Raw genomic sequence first — 14,698 nt, 5'->3', positions numbered from 1 at the left:
TACACCTGTATAAAACTACTCTAACACTACACTAACTACACTACACCTGTATAAAACTACTCTTAGCACTACACTAACTACACTACATCTGTGTAAAACTACTCTTACACTACACTAACTACACTAACACCTGTGTAAAACTACGCTAACACTACACCTGTATAAAACTACTCTAACACTACACTAACTACACTACACCTGTGTAAAACTACGCTAACACTACACCTGTTAAAACTACTCTAACACTACGCTAACTACACTACACCTGTATAAAAACTACGCTAACACTACACTAACTACACTACACACCTGTGTAAAACTACGCTAACACTACACTAACTACACTACACCTGTGTAAAACTACTCTAACACTACACTAACTACACTACACCTGTATAAAACTACTCTAACACTACACTAACTACACTACACCTGTATAAAACTACTCTAACACTACACTAACTACACCTGTATAAAACTACTCTAACACTACACAACTACACTACAACCTGTGTAAAACTACTCTAAACACTACACCTGTATAAAACTACTCTAACACTACACTAACTACACTACAACCTGTATAAAACTACTCTAACACTACACTAAACTACACTACACCTGTATAAAACTACTCTAACACTACACTAACTACACTACATCCTGTGTAAACTACTACGCTAACACCTACACTAACTACACTACACCCTGTATAAAAACTACTCTAACACTACACTAACTACACCTGTGTAAATCTAACACTACACTACAGTAACTACGCTACACTGGTGTAAAAACTACGCTAACACTACACTAACTACACTACACCTGTGTAAAACTACGCTAACACTACTCTATGGTAACTACACTACACCTGTGTAAAACTACTCGAATACTACACTACACCTGTGTAATACTACACTTACACTACACCTGTATAAAACTACTCTAACACTACACTAACTACACCTGTGTAAATCTAACACTACACTACAGTAACTACACTACACCTGTGTAAAACTACGCTAACACTACTCTAACTACACCTGTGTAAATCTAACACTACACTACAGTAACTACACTACACCTGTATAAAACTACGCTAACACTACACTAACTACACTACACCTGTATAAAACTACTCTAACACTACACTAACTACACTACACCTGTATAAAACTACTCTAACACTACACTAACTACACTACATCTGTGTAAAACTACGCTAACACTACACTAACTACACTACACCTGTATAAAACTACTCTAACACTACACTAACTACACTACACCTGTATAAAACTACGCTAACACTACACCTGTATAAAACTACTCTAACACTACACTAACTACACTACACCTGTATAAAACTACTCTAACACTACACTAACTACACTACACCTGTATAAAACTACGCTAACACTACACTAACTACACCTGTGTAAATCTAACACTACACTACAGTAACTACACTACACCTGTATAAAACTACTCTAACACTACACTAACTACACCTGTGTAAATCTAACACTACACTACAGTAACTACACTACACCTGTGTAAAACTACTCTAACACTACACTAACTACACCTGTGTAAATCTAACACTACACTACAGTAACTACACTACACCTGTGTAAAACTACGCTAACACTACTCTAACTACACCTGTGTAAATCTAACACTACACTACAGTAACTACACTACACCTGTGTAAAACTACGCTAACACTATGCTACGCTAACTACACTACACCTGTGTAAAACTACAACTTCCAGCATGCCTGGACATCCTTAGGCTGCCTGGGCATGCTGGGAGTTGTTGTCTCTTTACTTTAAAACCTATATCCTACGTCCTTTCATTTTAAAACCTAAGCCACGGTAACTGCGCTACAATCTAAGCTAACTACGCTACACTGATGTTAAACTGCGTTAACCCTACGCTGGTCTCCCTCTCTCCCTGCCTGTTACACTACGCTACCTACTCTAACTATGCGCATGCGCTCGCAGTCTTCTACGGACTTCCTCTTGTTACGCTAGCACTACGCTCCTACTGCTAGCCCTGCACGGCAAGTGGACAAGTGTGCATGCGCAGGGCTACGCTAGCACTACGCTCTTAACGCTGCCTACGTTAGCTCTACGCTGTAAGCGGAGCGCTGCGCATGCGCTCTTAGTTTCCTACAGATCGTAGAAAACTTTACATCAACGGAATTAAGTGGTACCATGAAAACAAATGTGTTCCTCCATAGGCCCGCCCACTTGGGGCTCGTCCAATCGCCGGGATCCTGTGATTGACAGCCGCTCTGACCTATCAGCGGGCTCCACACACCTGTCCGCGAATCTGATTACTAAATCCTGATGATATTATTGTGGTGATGGAGGGGTTAATTATGGGAGACTAGGGGGGGAGGGGATATTTCTAAAAACCTGTCCTGAGGGAAAAGTTGCCCAGTTGCCCATAGCAACCAATCAGATCGCTTCTTTCATTTTTAACAAGGCCTCTGCAAAATGAAAGAAGCGATCTGATTGGTTGCTATGGGCAACTGGGCACAGGTTTGGATAAATCTCCCCCTGGTCTCCAAACCGTGGCCCTCCAGATGTCGCAAAACTACAACACCCAGCATGCCCGGACAGCCGTTGGCTGTCCGGGCATGCTGGGAGTTGTAGTTTTGAAACATCTGGAGGGCTAAAGTTTGGAGCCCACTGTATTATTTTGTGATCTATATGGGTGTGATGGTTCCCTGGGGGCGGGGCTGTGATACTGTATCACGCCATTGCCATCATTTGTACATCACACAGCTTCAATTGGCGACCGATGCCCGGAAACGCTACCGAGCGAACCTTGAGGCCCATAAACGTGTGGGTACACGTCAGCCGCCATATTGTCTTCTCTGACTCATCTGTACACACAGGTTGGTACCAGACGAGAGGCCGCGCCCGCACGGTGATACGTGGGATTATTATTACGATCTAGACAAGTCACCTGACAGATGACATCACCACCACACAGTCATCGGAGCGCAGTGACATCACAGGGCAGCCCATCACCATTGTCCCTTCAGCGGACGTCCTCGCCCTGAGGCCGCCTGAGGCTAAGGCCTATAGAGAATGGGTGATGTCACAACCAGCTGTGATGATGTCACAATGACCCTCACTCCCCAGGCAGAGCACATAGGACTACAGACAGGGGAAGGAACACCACAAACAAGCTCCTCCTCCTCGCGAATCACATGACAGGACAATGAAAAGGAAGGCCGACTGCTTGTCTGGACAGGTACAGTTACTATACCCTCCCCCTAATGGAGGCATTACCATAACGATTAAGCCAATCCCTACTGACCGAAAAGCCGCTCACAATTGGTGGAACCCGAAAGGCGGCAACGTGCTCTTCCTCTAGTATCGACCAATCAGATCACTGCTTTCATTTTCTAACCTTTTAATTGGTTGCCATGACAAAAAAACTCCTCATTTAGGGCCGGTTTACACGGTGCAGGCAGATTCCAGCGTGTGAGAGCTCTAAATTGATTGGTTGCTGTTATAAACCGCCACGCGCAGGAGGCGGAGCCTGATTTTTTTTTTCGAACCTGAGAGTCAAAGGCGATGGACGACCGAAGACCAAAGCGAGACGGACGGCCACTTACCGATGAGTCCTGAGGTAGAATCATGTGACTGTAATAAGGGGTGACAGCAGACAGCAGCGCAGAGTATTTCAGAAAGCTGTGCTGTGTAGGATAGGGCTGGAGAGGACGGGCCACGTTAGGAGACGCGTGAGATCGTACGTGAGATCAGGGGCATTGCTAGGTCTCCAAATGACCCAGGGCTAGAGCCCACAGCCCAGCCGTGCCCCTAACCAGCCCCTCAGCCGTGCCCCTAACCAGCCCCTCAGCCGTGCCCCTAACCAGCCCCTCAGCCGTGCCCCTAACCACACCTTCAAACAGGCCCTTAACCACAGGAGCAGACGTGCGTACCTGCTCAGGGCACGTCTGCTCCAAAAAGCCTCTGCAGCTGCCCGATCTCTTGAGACTTGGGGGGCCTGTGTAATGGCCCATAGGGAAGCTCCTGCATGACATCCGACGTGCCTATGCACCGCACGCCACACCATGCCCCATCCCAGAAGCCACGGCTATCTTAAAGCAGCGGTGGCAATAATTATAAAAAAAGAAAAAAAAAAAGCTTGCCTAAGACCCAGGGCTATTGGCCTGACACCCGGGCTATAGCCCCATTAGCCCCCCTAGTAACACCCTTGTGTGAGATCATGGGATAAGAGCTGCATTTTGGAAGGAGCAGGGTCCCACGAAAGCACAGAGTATTTCAGAGCAGAGTCCCGCACTGAACATAACCCCCTAATAATCTGCATTACAGGAGAAAAGATCATCCCTGGACCTGACACCAACTACTGCGAGAAGAAAGGTCACTGTCCAAGATCTACCCCCAGAGCTGGTGAGTGCCGAGTCATATGAGGGCCAGGGGGATAAGACATAATGTAACAGCAGAATAGTAAGTTCAGCTCTGGAACATGATGTAACAGCAGAATAGTGAGTGCAGCTCTGGGGCATAATGTAACAGCAGAATAGTGAGTGCAGCTCTGGAGGACAAGACATGATGTAACAGCAGACGTCTGACAGGTAAGTTAAGGTCCTTGGGCTTGGAAACTTTAGTTTGTAACTGGATTGAACACTGATCATGGATCGTACCCAGAGAGTGGTGGTAAATGATTCGTACTCTGATTGGTCCCCGGTTATTAGTGGTGTACCCCAAGGTTCAGTACTGGGCCCGCTGCTGTTTAATTTATTTATCAATGATATAGAGGATGGTATTAACAGCTCTGTTTCTATCTTTGCAGATGACACCAAGCTTTGTAGCACAGTACAGTCTATAGAGGATGTGCATAAGTTACAAGATGACTTGGATAGACTAAGTGTCTGGGCATCCACTTGGCAAATGAGGTTCAATGTGGATAAATGTAAAGTTATGCATCTGGGTACTAATAACCTGCATGCGTCGTATGTCTTAGGGGGGATTAAACTGGCAGAGTCACTGGTAGAGAAGGATCTGGGTGTACTTGTAGATCACAGACTACAGAATAGCATGCAATGTCAGGCTGCTGCTTCCAAAGCCAGCAGGATATTGTCATGTATCAAAAGAGGCATGGACTCAAGGGACAGGGACATAATACTCCCCCTTTATAAAGCATTGGTACGGCCTCACCTGGAATATGCTGTTCAGTTTTGGTCGCCTGTTCATAAAAGGGACACTGCAGAGTTGGAAAGGGTGCAGAGACGCGCGACCAAACTAATATGGGGCATGGAACATCTTAGCTATGAGGAGCGATTAAAGGAGTTACAATTGTTTAGTCTTGAGAAGAGACGTTTAAGGGGGGATATGATAAACGTATATAAGTATATTAATGGCCCATACAAAAAATATGGAGAAAAACTGTTCCAGGTTAAACCCCCCCAAAGGACGAGGGGGCACTCCCTCCGTCTGGAGAAGAAAAGGTTTAGTCTAAAGGGGCGGCACGCCTTCTTTACCGTGAGGACTGTGAATTTATGGAACGGTCTACCTCAGGAACTGGTCACAGCAGGAACAATTAACAGCTTTAAAACAGGGTTAGATACATTCCTGGAACAAAATAACATTAAAGCTTATGCAGAATTATAAAACTACATCCCTTTCCCTTATCCCCTTACATCCTTCCCTTCAATCCCCTGGTTGGACTTGATGGACGTATGTCTTTTTTCAACCATACTAACTATGTAACTATGTAACAGCAGAATAGTGAGTGCAGCTCTGGAGGTGACTGGAGGATTAGACATGATGTAACAGCAGAATAGTGAGTGCAGCTCCGGAGGACAAGACATGATGTAACATCAGAATAGTGAGTGCAGCTCTGGAACATAATGTAACAGCAGAATAGTGAGTGCAGCTCTGGGGCATGATGTAACAGCAGAATAGTGAGTGCAGCTCTGGAGGACAAGACATGATGTAACAGCAGAATAGTGAGTGCAGCTCTGGAGGTGACTGGAGGATTAGACATGATGTAACAGCAGAATAGTGAGTGCAGCTCTGGAGGATAAGACATGATGTAACAGCAGAATAGTGAGTGCAGCTCTGGAGGATGACATGATGTAACAGCAGAATAGTGAGTGCAGCTCTGGAGGATAAGAAATAATGAAACAGTAGAATAGTGGGTGCAGCTCTGGAGGTGACTGGAGAATAAGACAGACTGACCCATCGCCTCTTCCTCAGGTGGAACACATTATCTCTTTCCTATCAGTCCGGGATGTGGTGTCCCTAGGAGAGACTTGTCACTACCTGCACCAGATGTGCAACAGCCGGAAGACCTGGAGGAGCCTGTGTCTGAGGAGTCAACCCGAAATGAGAGAGTCCGAAGACTGGAAGAGAGCGACCATCCTGAACTGTAAGGACCGTGGGTCTAGAGGCTGATAACAATGAGAACAGGGCAGCCGGACCGTGGGTTTAGAGGCTGATGACTATGAGAACAGGGCGGCCCGGCCATAGGGCTACAGCCTGATGACTATGAGAACAGGGCGGCCATGCAATGGGGCTAGAGGCATATGAGTATGACAAAATGGCAGCCGGGCCATGGGGCTAGAGGCTGATGACTACAAGAACATGGCGGCTGGGCCGTGGGGCTAGAGGCTGATGACTATGAGAACATGGCAGCCGGACCATGGGGCTAGAGGCTGATGACTATGAGAACAGGGTGGCCAGGCAGTGGGGCTAGAAGCTGATGACTATGAGAACATGGCAGCCAGGCAATGGGGTTAAAGGATGATGACTATGAGAACAGGGCAGCTGGACCAATGATCTAGAGGCTGATGACTATGATAACAGGGCGGCCGGACCAATGATCTAGAGGCTGATGACTATGAGAACAGGGTGGCCAGTCCATGGGGCTACAGGGTGATGACTATGAGAACAGGGCTGCCGGGCCATGGGGCTACAGGCTGATGACTATGAGAACAGGGTGGCCAGGCCATGGGGCTAGAGGCTGATGACTATGGGAACAGGGCGGCCGGGCTGTGGGGCTAGAGGCTGATGACTATGAGAACATGGTGGCCGAGCAATGAGGCTGGATGCATATGAGTATGAGAACATGGCAGCTGGGCCATGGGGCTAGAAGCTGATGACTACAAGGACATGGCGGCCGGACGTGGGGCTACAGGCTGATGACTATGAGAACATGGCAGCCGGACCATGGGGCTAGAGGCTGATGATTAGGAGAACATGGCGGTCAGGCCATGGGGCTAGAGGCTGATGACTATGAGAACAGGGCGGCCGGGCCATGGGGCTACAGACTGATGACTATGAGAACAGGGAAGCTAGGCAGTGGGGCTAGAGGCTGATGACTATGAGAACATAGCGGCCGAGCCGTGGGGCTACAGGCTGATGACTATGAGAACATAACGGCCAGGCAATGGGACTAAATGCTGATGGCTATGAGAACAGGGCGGCTGGGCTGTTGGGCTACAGGCTGATGACTATGAGAACATGGCGGCCAGGCAATGGGGTTAAAGGCTGATGACTGTGAGAACAGGGCGGCCAGACCAATGATCTCGAGGCTAATGGGGCTACAGACTGATGACTATGAGAACAAGACTGCCGGGCCATGGGGCTACAGGCTGATGACTATGAAAACAGGGCAGCCGGGCCGTGGGGCTACAGGCTGATGAGTATGAGAACATGGCGGCCAGGCAATGGGGTTAAAGGCTGATGACTATGAGAACAGGGTGGCCAGGCCATGGGGCTACAGGGTGATGACTATGAGAACAGGGCTGCCGGGCCATGGGGCTACAGGCTGATGACTATGAGAACAGGGTGGCCGGGCCATGGGGCTAGAGGCTGATGACTTTGGGAACAGGGCGGCCGGGCTGTGGGGCTAGAGGCTGATGACTATGAGAACATGGTGGCCGGGCCATGGGGCTAGAGGCTGATGATTATGAGAACATTACTCTCCAGGCCGTGACACATGGTAATAAGGAATCTTCTGCTCCTCACCCTTCATCTTGTCCTATTCTTTCCAGACACGAAGGGGATGTTCCTCCACCAATTTGCCAGACGCCAGCAGGTGGGCAAAGCTGTGCCCCCTACCAGCCCCAATGGTTTCCAGCGCTTTTTAGCTATGGCGGACAACCTGTGTGTCCTGGACTATACGGGGACCCTCTTCTACCTCCAAGGTAGCATCAAGAATCCCAGCTTCACCTTCAACAATGGTGAATGGAGAACATATCTACACTACCTGCCGCTGTGCCGGGACGTCAGGGATGTGAGTCCGACCGTATTGGGTCATTACTGGTGTGGGCGGCCATTGTGGTGTGTACAGACACATAATTCATTTCCACGGTGATCTGTGTTAAGTTCATGTTTTTTTTTATCCATGGAGCCAACTATCCGAAAATCTTTACATAGTTACTGGTACTTCATGGCCATTGGACATTCCATGGTTGTGCCTTCCATGATAACCCGTTCTACCATTATGGTGATGCCATGGTGAGGTTGTCTACTGCACTGGTGAAGTGAAGTCTACTCTTCTTTTGTTTCCATGGTTACATCTATCACTATAGTATGTTCATGGTAACGCGTTCTACCATTATGGTGTTGCCATGGTAAAGTGTTTTCTGGTACCATGATTACACCTATTTGATCACTATGGTGTTTCCATGGTAATACCTGACACCTTTTTAGTTTAGTTTCCATGGTGAGGTCATCTACTGTTGTGTTGTTTCCATGGTTATATCTATCACCATCTTGTGTTTTCATAGCAATGCCTAGTACTGTCATAGCGTGGTTACCGTGGTAAAGTCATCTGTCTACTGTTGTACTGTCACCTGATTATACTTATCACCATCCATGGTAATATCAAGCGCCTTCATAGTGTTGTTTCCATGGTAACACCACGCCCAACTGACCATATACCAACATGCTCTCCCTGTACTTCATTACTACCTAAATATTCATCCCTGTCCCATTCCTTACCCTGCAGTTCACTAGTGACCCGAGAAACGACGTCACCCACCGTATCCATCTCTATGTCCTCACCTCCCGAGAGGTTAGAGACGCCAACCAAGACCAAGGGCAGCGTGACTGCGTGGAGATCTACCGTCTCTTCAGTGGACGTAGACTCTTCAGGATGTCCTTCCACCTCTCCGTGAGGATCAAGAAGATCGTCCTACTTGGGGGGATGATGGACAGGCAACTCATTCTGCTCACAGGTAAGATGGCCCATTATGCACCCATTCATTGTAGGATAAGTTGGATGTATGACCCTTGGGTGAATGAGATAAGGAAATGGCTCCGACTAGTTTGGATCAGGAGACGAGAAGGTGAATCTGTTGTTCCTGTTTCCTTAGAGGATGGGAAGGTTTACAGTGTCAACGTCAATGAAATGTCTCTGGACCGTCCAAGATCCTACATCACCCAAATGACCCTGAGGAGAATGTCCACCAGCCATCCCGACACCACCATCACACAGGTGTACAGCAACCAGAGCAGCATCATGTACATCACAGGTGAGAAGTATTCAGACCGTACTGAACCAGGGCTATAGCGGCACACCCATAGGGATATAATGGCACACCCATAGAGATATAACGGCACACCCATAGGGATATAACGCCACACCCATAGGTATATTACCGCACACCCATAGGGATATAACACCACACCCCTAGGTATATTACCGCACACCCATAGGGATATAACACCACACCCATAGGGATATAACCGCACACCCATAGGGATATAACCGTACACCCATAGGTATATAACGCCACACCCATAGGGATATAACCGCACACCCATAGAGATATAACGCCACACCCATAGGGATATAACCGCAAACCCATAGAGATATAACCGCACACCCATAGGGATATAACGCCACACCCATAGGGATATAACCGCACACCTATAGGGATATAACCTCACGCCCATAGGGATGTAACCCCACACCCATAGGGATATCACGGCAAACCCATGGGGATACAACGGCACACCCATAGGGATATAACCGCACATCCATAGTGATATAACCGCACACCCATAGGTATATAACGCCACACCCATAGGGATATCACAGCACACCCATAGGGATATAACCACACACCCATAGGGATATAACGGCACACCCATAGGGCTATAACGGCACACCCATAGGGATATAACGGCACACCCATAGGGATATAACGGCACACCCATAGGGATATAACGGCACACCCATAGGGATATAACGGCACACCCATAGGGATATAACCGCACACCCATAGGGATATAACCGCACACCCATAGGGATATAACCACACACCCATAGGGGTATAACCGCACACCCATAGGAATATTACGGCACACCCATGGAGATAAAACCGCACACCCATAGGGATATAACGCCACACCCATAGGGATATAACCGCACACCCATAGGGATATAACCGCACACCCATAGGGATATAACCGCACACCCATAGGGATATAACCGCACACCCATAGGGATATAACCCCACACCCATAGGGATATAACCGCACACCCACCACTAGGGATATAACCGCACACCCATAGGGATATAACCGCACACCCATAGGGATATAACTGCACACCCATAGAGATATAACCGCACACCCATAGGGATATTACCGCACACCCACCACTAGGGATATAACCGCACACCACTAGGGATATAACCACACACCCACCACTAGGGATATAACCGCACACCCATAGAGATATAACCGCACACCCATAGGTATATTACGGCACACCCATAGAGATATAACGCCACACCCATAGGGATATAATGCCACACTCATAGGAACATAACGCCACACCCATAGGGATATAACCCCACACCCATAGGGATATAACGCCACACCCATAGGGATATAACCGCACACCCATAGGGATACAACCGCACACCCAAAGGGATATAACCGCACACCCATAGGTATATAACCGCACACCCATAGAGATATAACGCCACACCCATAGGGATATAACCCCACACCCATAGGGATATAACGCCACACCCATAGGGATATAACCGCACACCCATAGGGATACAACCGCACACCCAAAGGGATATAACCGCACACCCATAGGGATATAACCGCACACCCATAGGGATATAACGCCACACCCATAGAGATATAACCGCACACCCATAGAGATATAACCGCACACCCATAGAGATATAACCGCACACCCATAGAGATATAACCGCACACCCATAGAGATATAACCGCACACCCATAGGGATATAACGCCACATCCATAGGGATATAACGCCACATCCATAGGGATATAACCGCACACCCATAGGGATATAACCGCACACCCATAGGGATATAACGGCACACCCATAGGGATATAACCGCACACCCATAGGGATATAACGGCACACCCATAGGGATATAACGGCACACCCATAGGGATATAACCGCACACCCATAGGGATATAACCACACACCCATAGGGGTATAACCACACACCCATAGGGATATAACGCCACACCCATAGGGATATAACCGCACACCCATAGGGATATAACGCCACACCCATAGGGATATAACCGCACACCCATAGGGATATAACGCCACACCCATAGGGATATAACCGCACACCCATAGGGATACAACCGCACACCCAAAGGGATATAACCGCACACCCATAGGTATATAACCGCACACCCATAGAGATATAACGCCACACCCATAGGGATATAACCGCACACCCATAGGGATACAACCGCACACCCAAAGGGATATAACTGCACACCCATAGGGATATAACGCCACACCCATAGGGATATAACCGCACACCCATAGGGATATAACGCCACATCCATAGGGATACAACCGCACACCCATAGGGATATAACCGCACACCCATAGGGATATAACGCCACACCCATAGGGATATAACCGCACACCCATAGGGATATAACCGCACACCCATAGAGATATAACCGCACACCCATAGAGATATAACCGCACACCCATAGAGATATAACCGCACACCACTAGGGATATAACCGCACACCCACCACTAGGGATATAACCGCACACCCATAGAGATATAACCGCACACCCATAGGGATATAACCGCACACCCATAGGGATATAACGCCACACCCATAGGGATATAACCGCACACCCATAGGGATATAACCGCACACCCATAGGGATATAACGCCACACCAATAGGGATATAACCACACACCAATAGGGATATAACCACACACCCATAGGGATATAATGGCACACCCATAGAGATATAACCGCACACCCATAGAGATATAACCGCACACCCATATGGATATAATGCCACACCCATAGAGATATAACCGCACACCCATAGGGATATAACCGCACACCCATAGGGATATAACTGCACACCCATAGGGATATAACCGCACACCCATAGGGATATAACCGCACACCCATAGGGATATAACGCCACACCCATATGGATATAATGCCACACCCATAAGGATATAACCGCACACCCACCACTAGGGATATAACCGCACACCCATAGGGATATAACCGCACACCCACCACTAGGGATATAACCGCACACCCATAGGGATATAACCGCACACCCATAGGGATATAACCGCACACCCATAGGGATATAACCGCACACCCATAGGGATATAACCGCACACCCATAGAGATATAACGCCACACCCATATGGATATAATGCCACACCCATAAGGATATAACCGCACACCCACCACTAGGGATATAACCGCACACCCATAGGGATATAACCGCACACCCACCACTAGGGATATAACCGCACACCCATATGGATATAATGCCACACCCATAGAGATATAACCGCACACCCATAGGGATATAACCGCACACCCATAGGGATATAACGCCACACCCATATGGATATAATGCCACACCCATAAGGATATAACCGCACACCCACCACTAGGGATATAACCGCACACCCATAGGGATATAACCGCACACCCACCACTAGGGATATAACCGCACACCCATAGGGATATAACCGCACACCCATAGGGATATAACCGCACACGTACCACTAGGGATATAACGCCACACCCATAGGGATATAACCGCACACCCATAGAGATATAATGCCACACTCATAGGAACATAACGCCACACCCATAGGGATATAACCGCACACCCATAGGGATACAACCGCACACCCATAGGGATATAACCGCACACCCACCACTAGGGATATAACCGCACACCCATAGGGATACAACCGCACACCCATAGGGATATAACCGCACACCCATAGGGATATAACCGCACACCCATAGGGATATAACCGCACACCCATAGGGATATAACGCCACACCCATAGAGATATAACCGCACACCCATAGAGATATAACCGCACACCCATAGAGATATAACCGCACACCCATAGAGATATAACCGCACACCCATAGGGATATAACGCCACATCCATAGGGATATAACGCCACATCCATAGGGATATAACCGCACACCCATAGGGATATAACCGCACACCCATAGGGATATAACGGCACACCCATAGGGATATAACCGCACACCCATAGGGATATAACGCCACACCCATAGGGATATAACCGCACACCCATAGGGATATAACGCCACACCCATAGGGATATAACCGCACACCCATAGGGATATAATGCCACACCCATAGAGATATAACCGCACACCCATAGGGATATAACCGCACACCCATAGGGATATAACGCCACACCCATAGGGATATAACCGCACACTCATAGGGATATAATGCCACATACATAGAGATATAACGCCACACCCATAGGGATATAACTGCACACCCATATGGATATAATGCCACACCCATAGAGATATAACCGCACACCCATATGGATATAATGCCACACCCATAGGGATATAACCGCACACCCATAGGGATATAACCGCACACCCACCACTAGGGATATAACCGCACACCCATAGGGATATAACCGCACACCCACCACTAGGGATACAACCGCACACCCACCACTAGGGATATAACCGCACACCCATAGGGATATAACCGCACACCCATAGGGATATAACCGCACACCCATAGGGATATAACCGCACACCCATAGGGATATAACGGCACACCCATAGGGATATAACGGCACACCCATAGGGATATAACCGCACACCCATAGGGATATAACGCCACACCCATAGGGATATAACCGCACACCCATAGGGATATAACCGCACACCCATAGAGATATAACCGCACACCCATAGGGATATAACCGCACACCCATAGGGATATAACCGCACACCCATAGGGATATAACCGCACACCCATAGGGATATAACCGCACACCCATAGGGATATAACCGCACACCCATTGGGATATAATGCCACACCCATAGAGATATAACCGCACACCCATAGGGATATAACCGCACACCCATAGGGATATAACGCCACACCCATAGGGATATAACCGCACACTCATAGGGATATAATGCCACATACATAGAGATATAACCGCACACCCATAGGGATATAACGCCACACCCATTGGGATATAACCGCACACCCATAGAGATATAACCGCACACCCATAGGGATATAACTGCACACCCATAGGGATATAACTGCACACCCATATGGATATAATGCCACACCCATAGAGATATAACCGCACAC

At 48.0% G+C, this 14,698-nt stretch overlaps 1 protein-coding gene across 3 annotated transcripts in view; it reads left to right on the top strand.

Annotated features, from left to right (window-relative positions):
- The first annotated feature begins 2,694 nt into the window (after window positions 1–2,694).
- Window positions 2,695–14,698, top strand: part of FBXO24 (F-box protein 24) — a 31,033-nt gene continuing 19,029 nt past the window's right edge. Inside the window, exons 1-6 of one of the 3 annotated variants that reach the window (XM_056554188.1) lie at window positions 2,695–3,273; window positions 4,362–4,439; window positions 6,249–6,420; window positions 8,048–8,289; window positions 9,007–9,235; window positions 9,374–9,532. In XM_056554188.1, coding sequence (XP_056410163.1) covers window positions 3,241–3,273; window positions 4,362–4,439; window positions 6,249–6,420; window positions 8,048–8,289; window positions 9,007–9,235; window positions 9,374–9,532 — 913 coding nt within the window. In that variant the 5' untranslated portion in view covers window positions 2,695–3,240. Of the gene's footprint in view, window positions 3,274–3,583; window positions 3,655–4,361; window positions 4,440–6,248; window positions 6,421–8,047; window positions 8,290–9,006; window positions 9,236–9,373; window positions 9,533–14,698 lie in introns of those variants that run through there. The other 2 variants (XM_056554186.1, XM_056554187.1) reach the window with 2 other exon arrangements.

This window comes from Hyla sarda, unplaced genomic scaffold (genome assembly GCF_029499605.1).
Source record: "Hyla sarda isolate aHylSar1 unplaced genomic scaffold, aHylSar1.hap1 scaffold_59, whole genome shotgun sequence".
Taxonomy (NCBI): domain Eukaryota; kingdom Metazoa; phylum Chordata; class Amphibia; order Anura; family Hylidae; genus Hyla; species Hyla sarda.
This window is presented reverse-complemented; position numbering and strand designations above follow the sequence as displayed.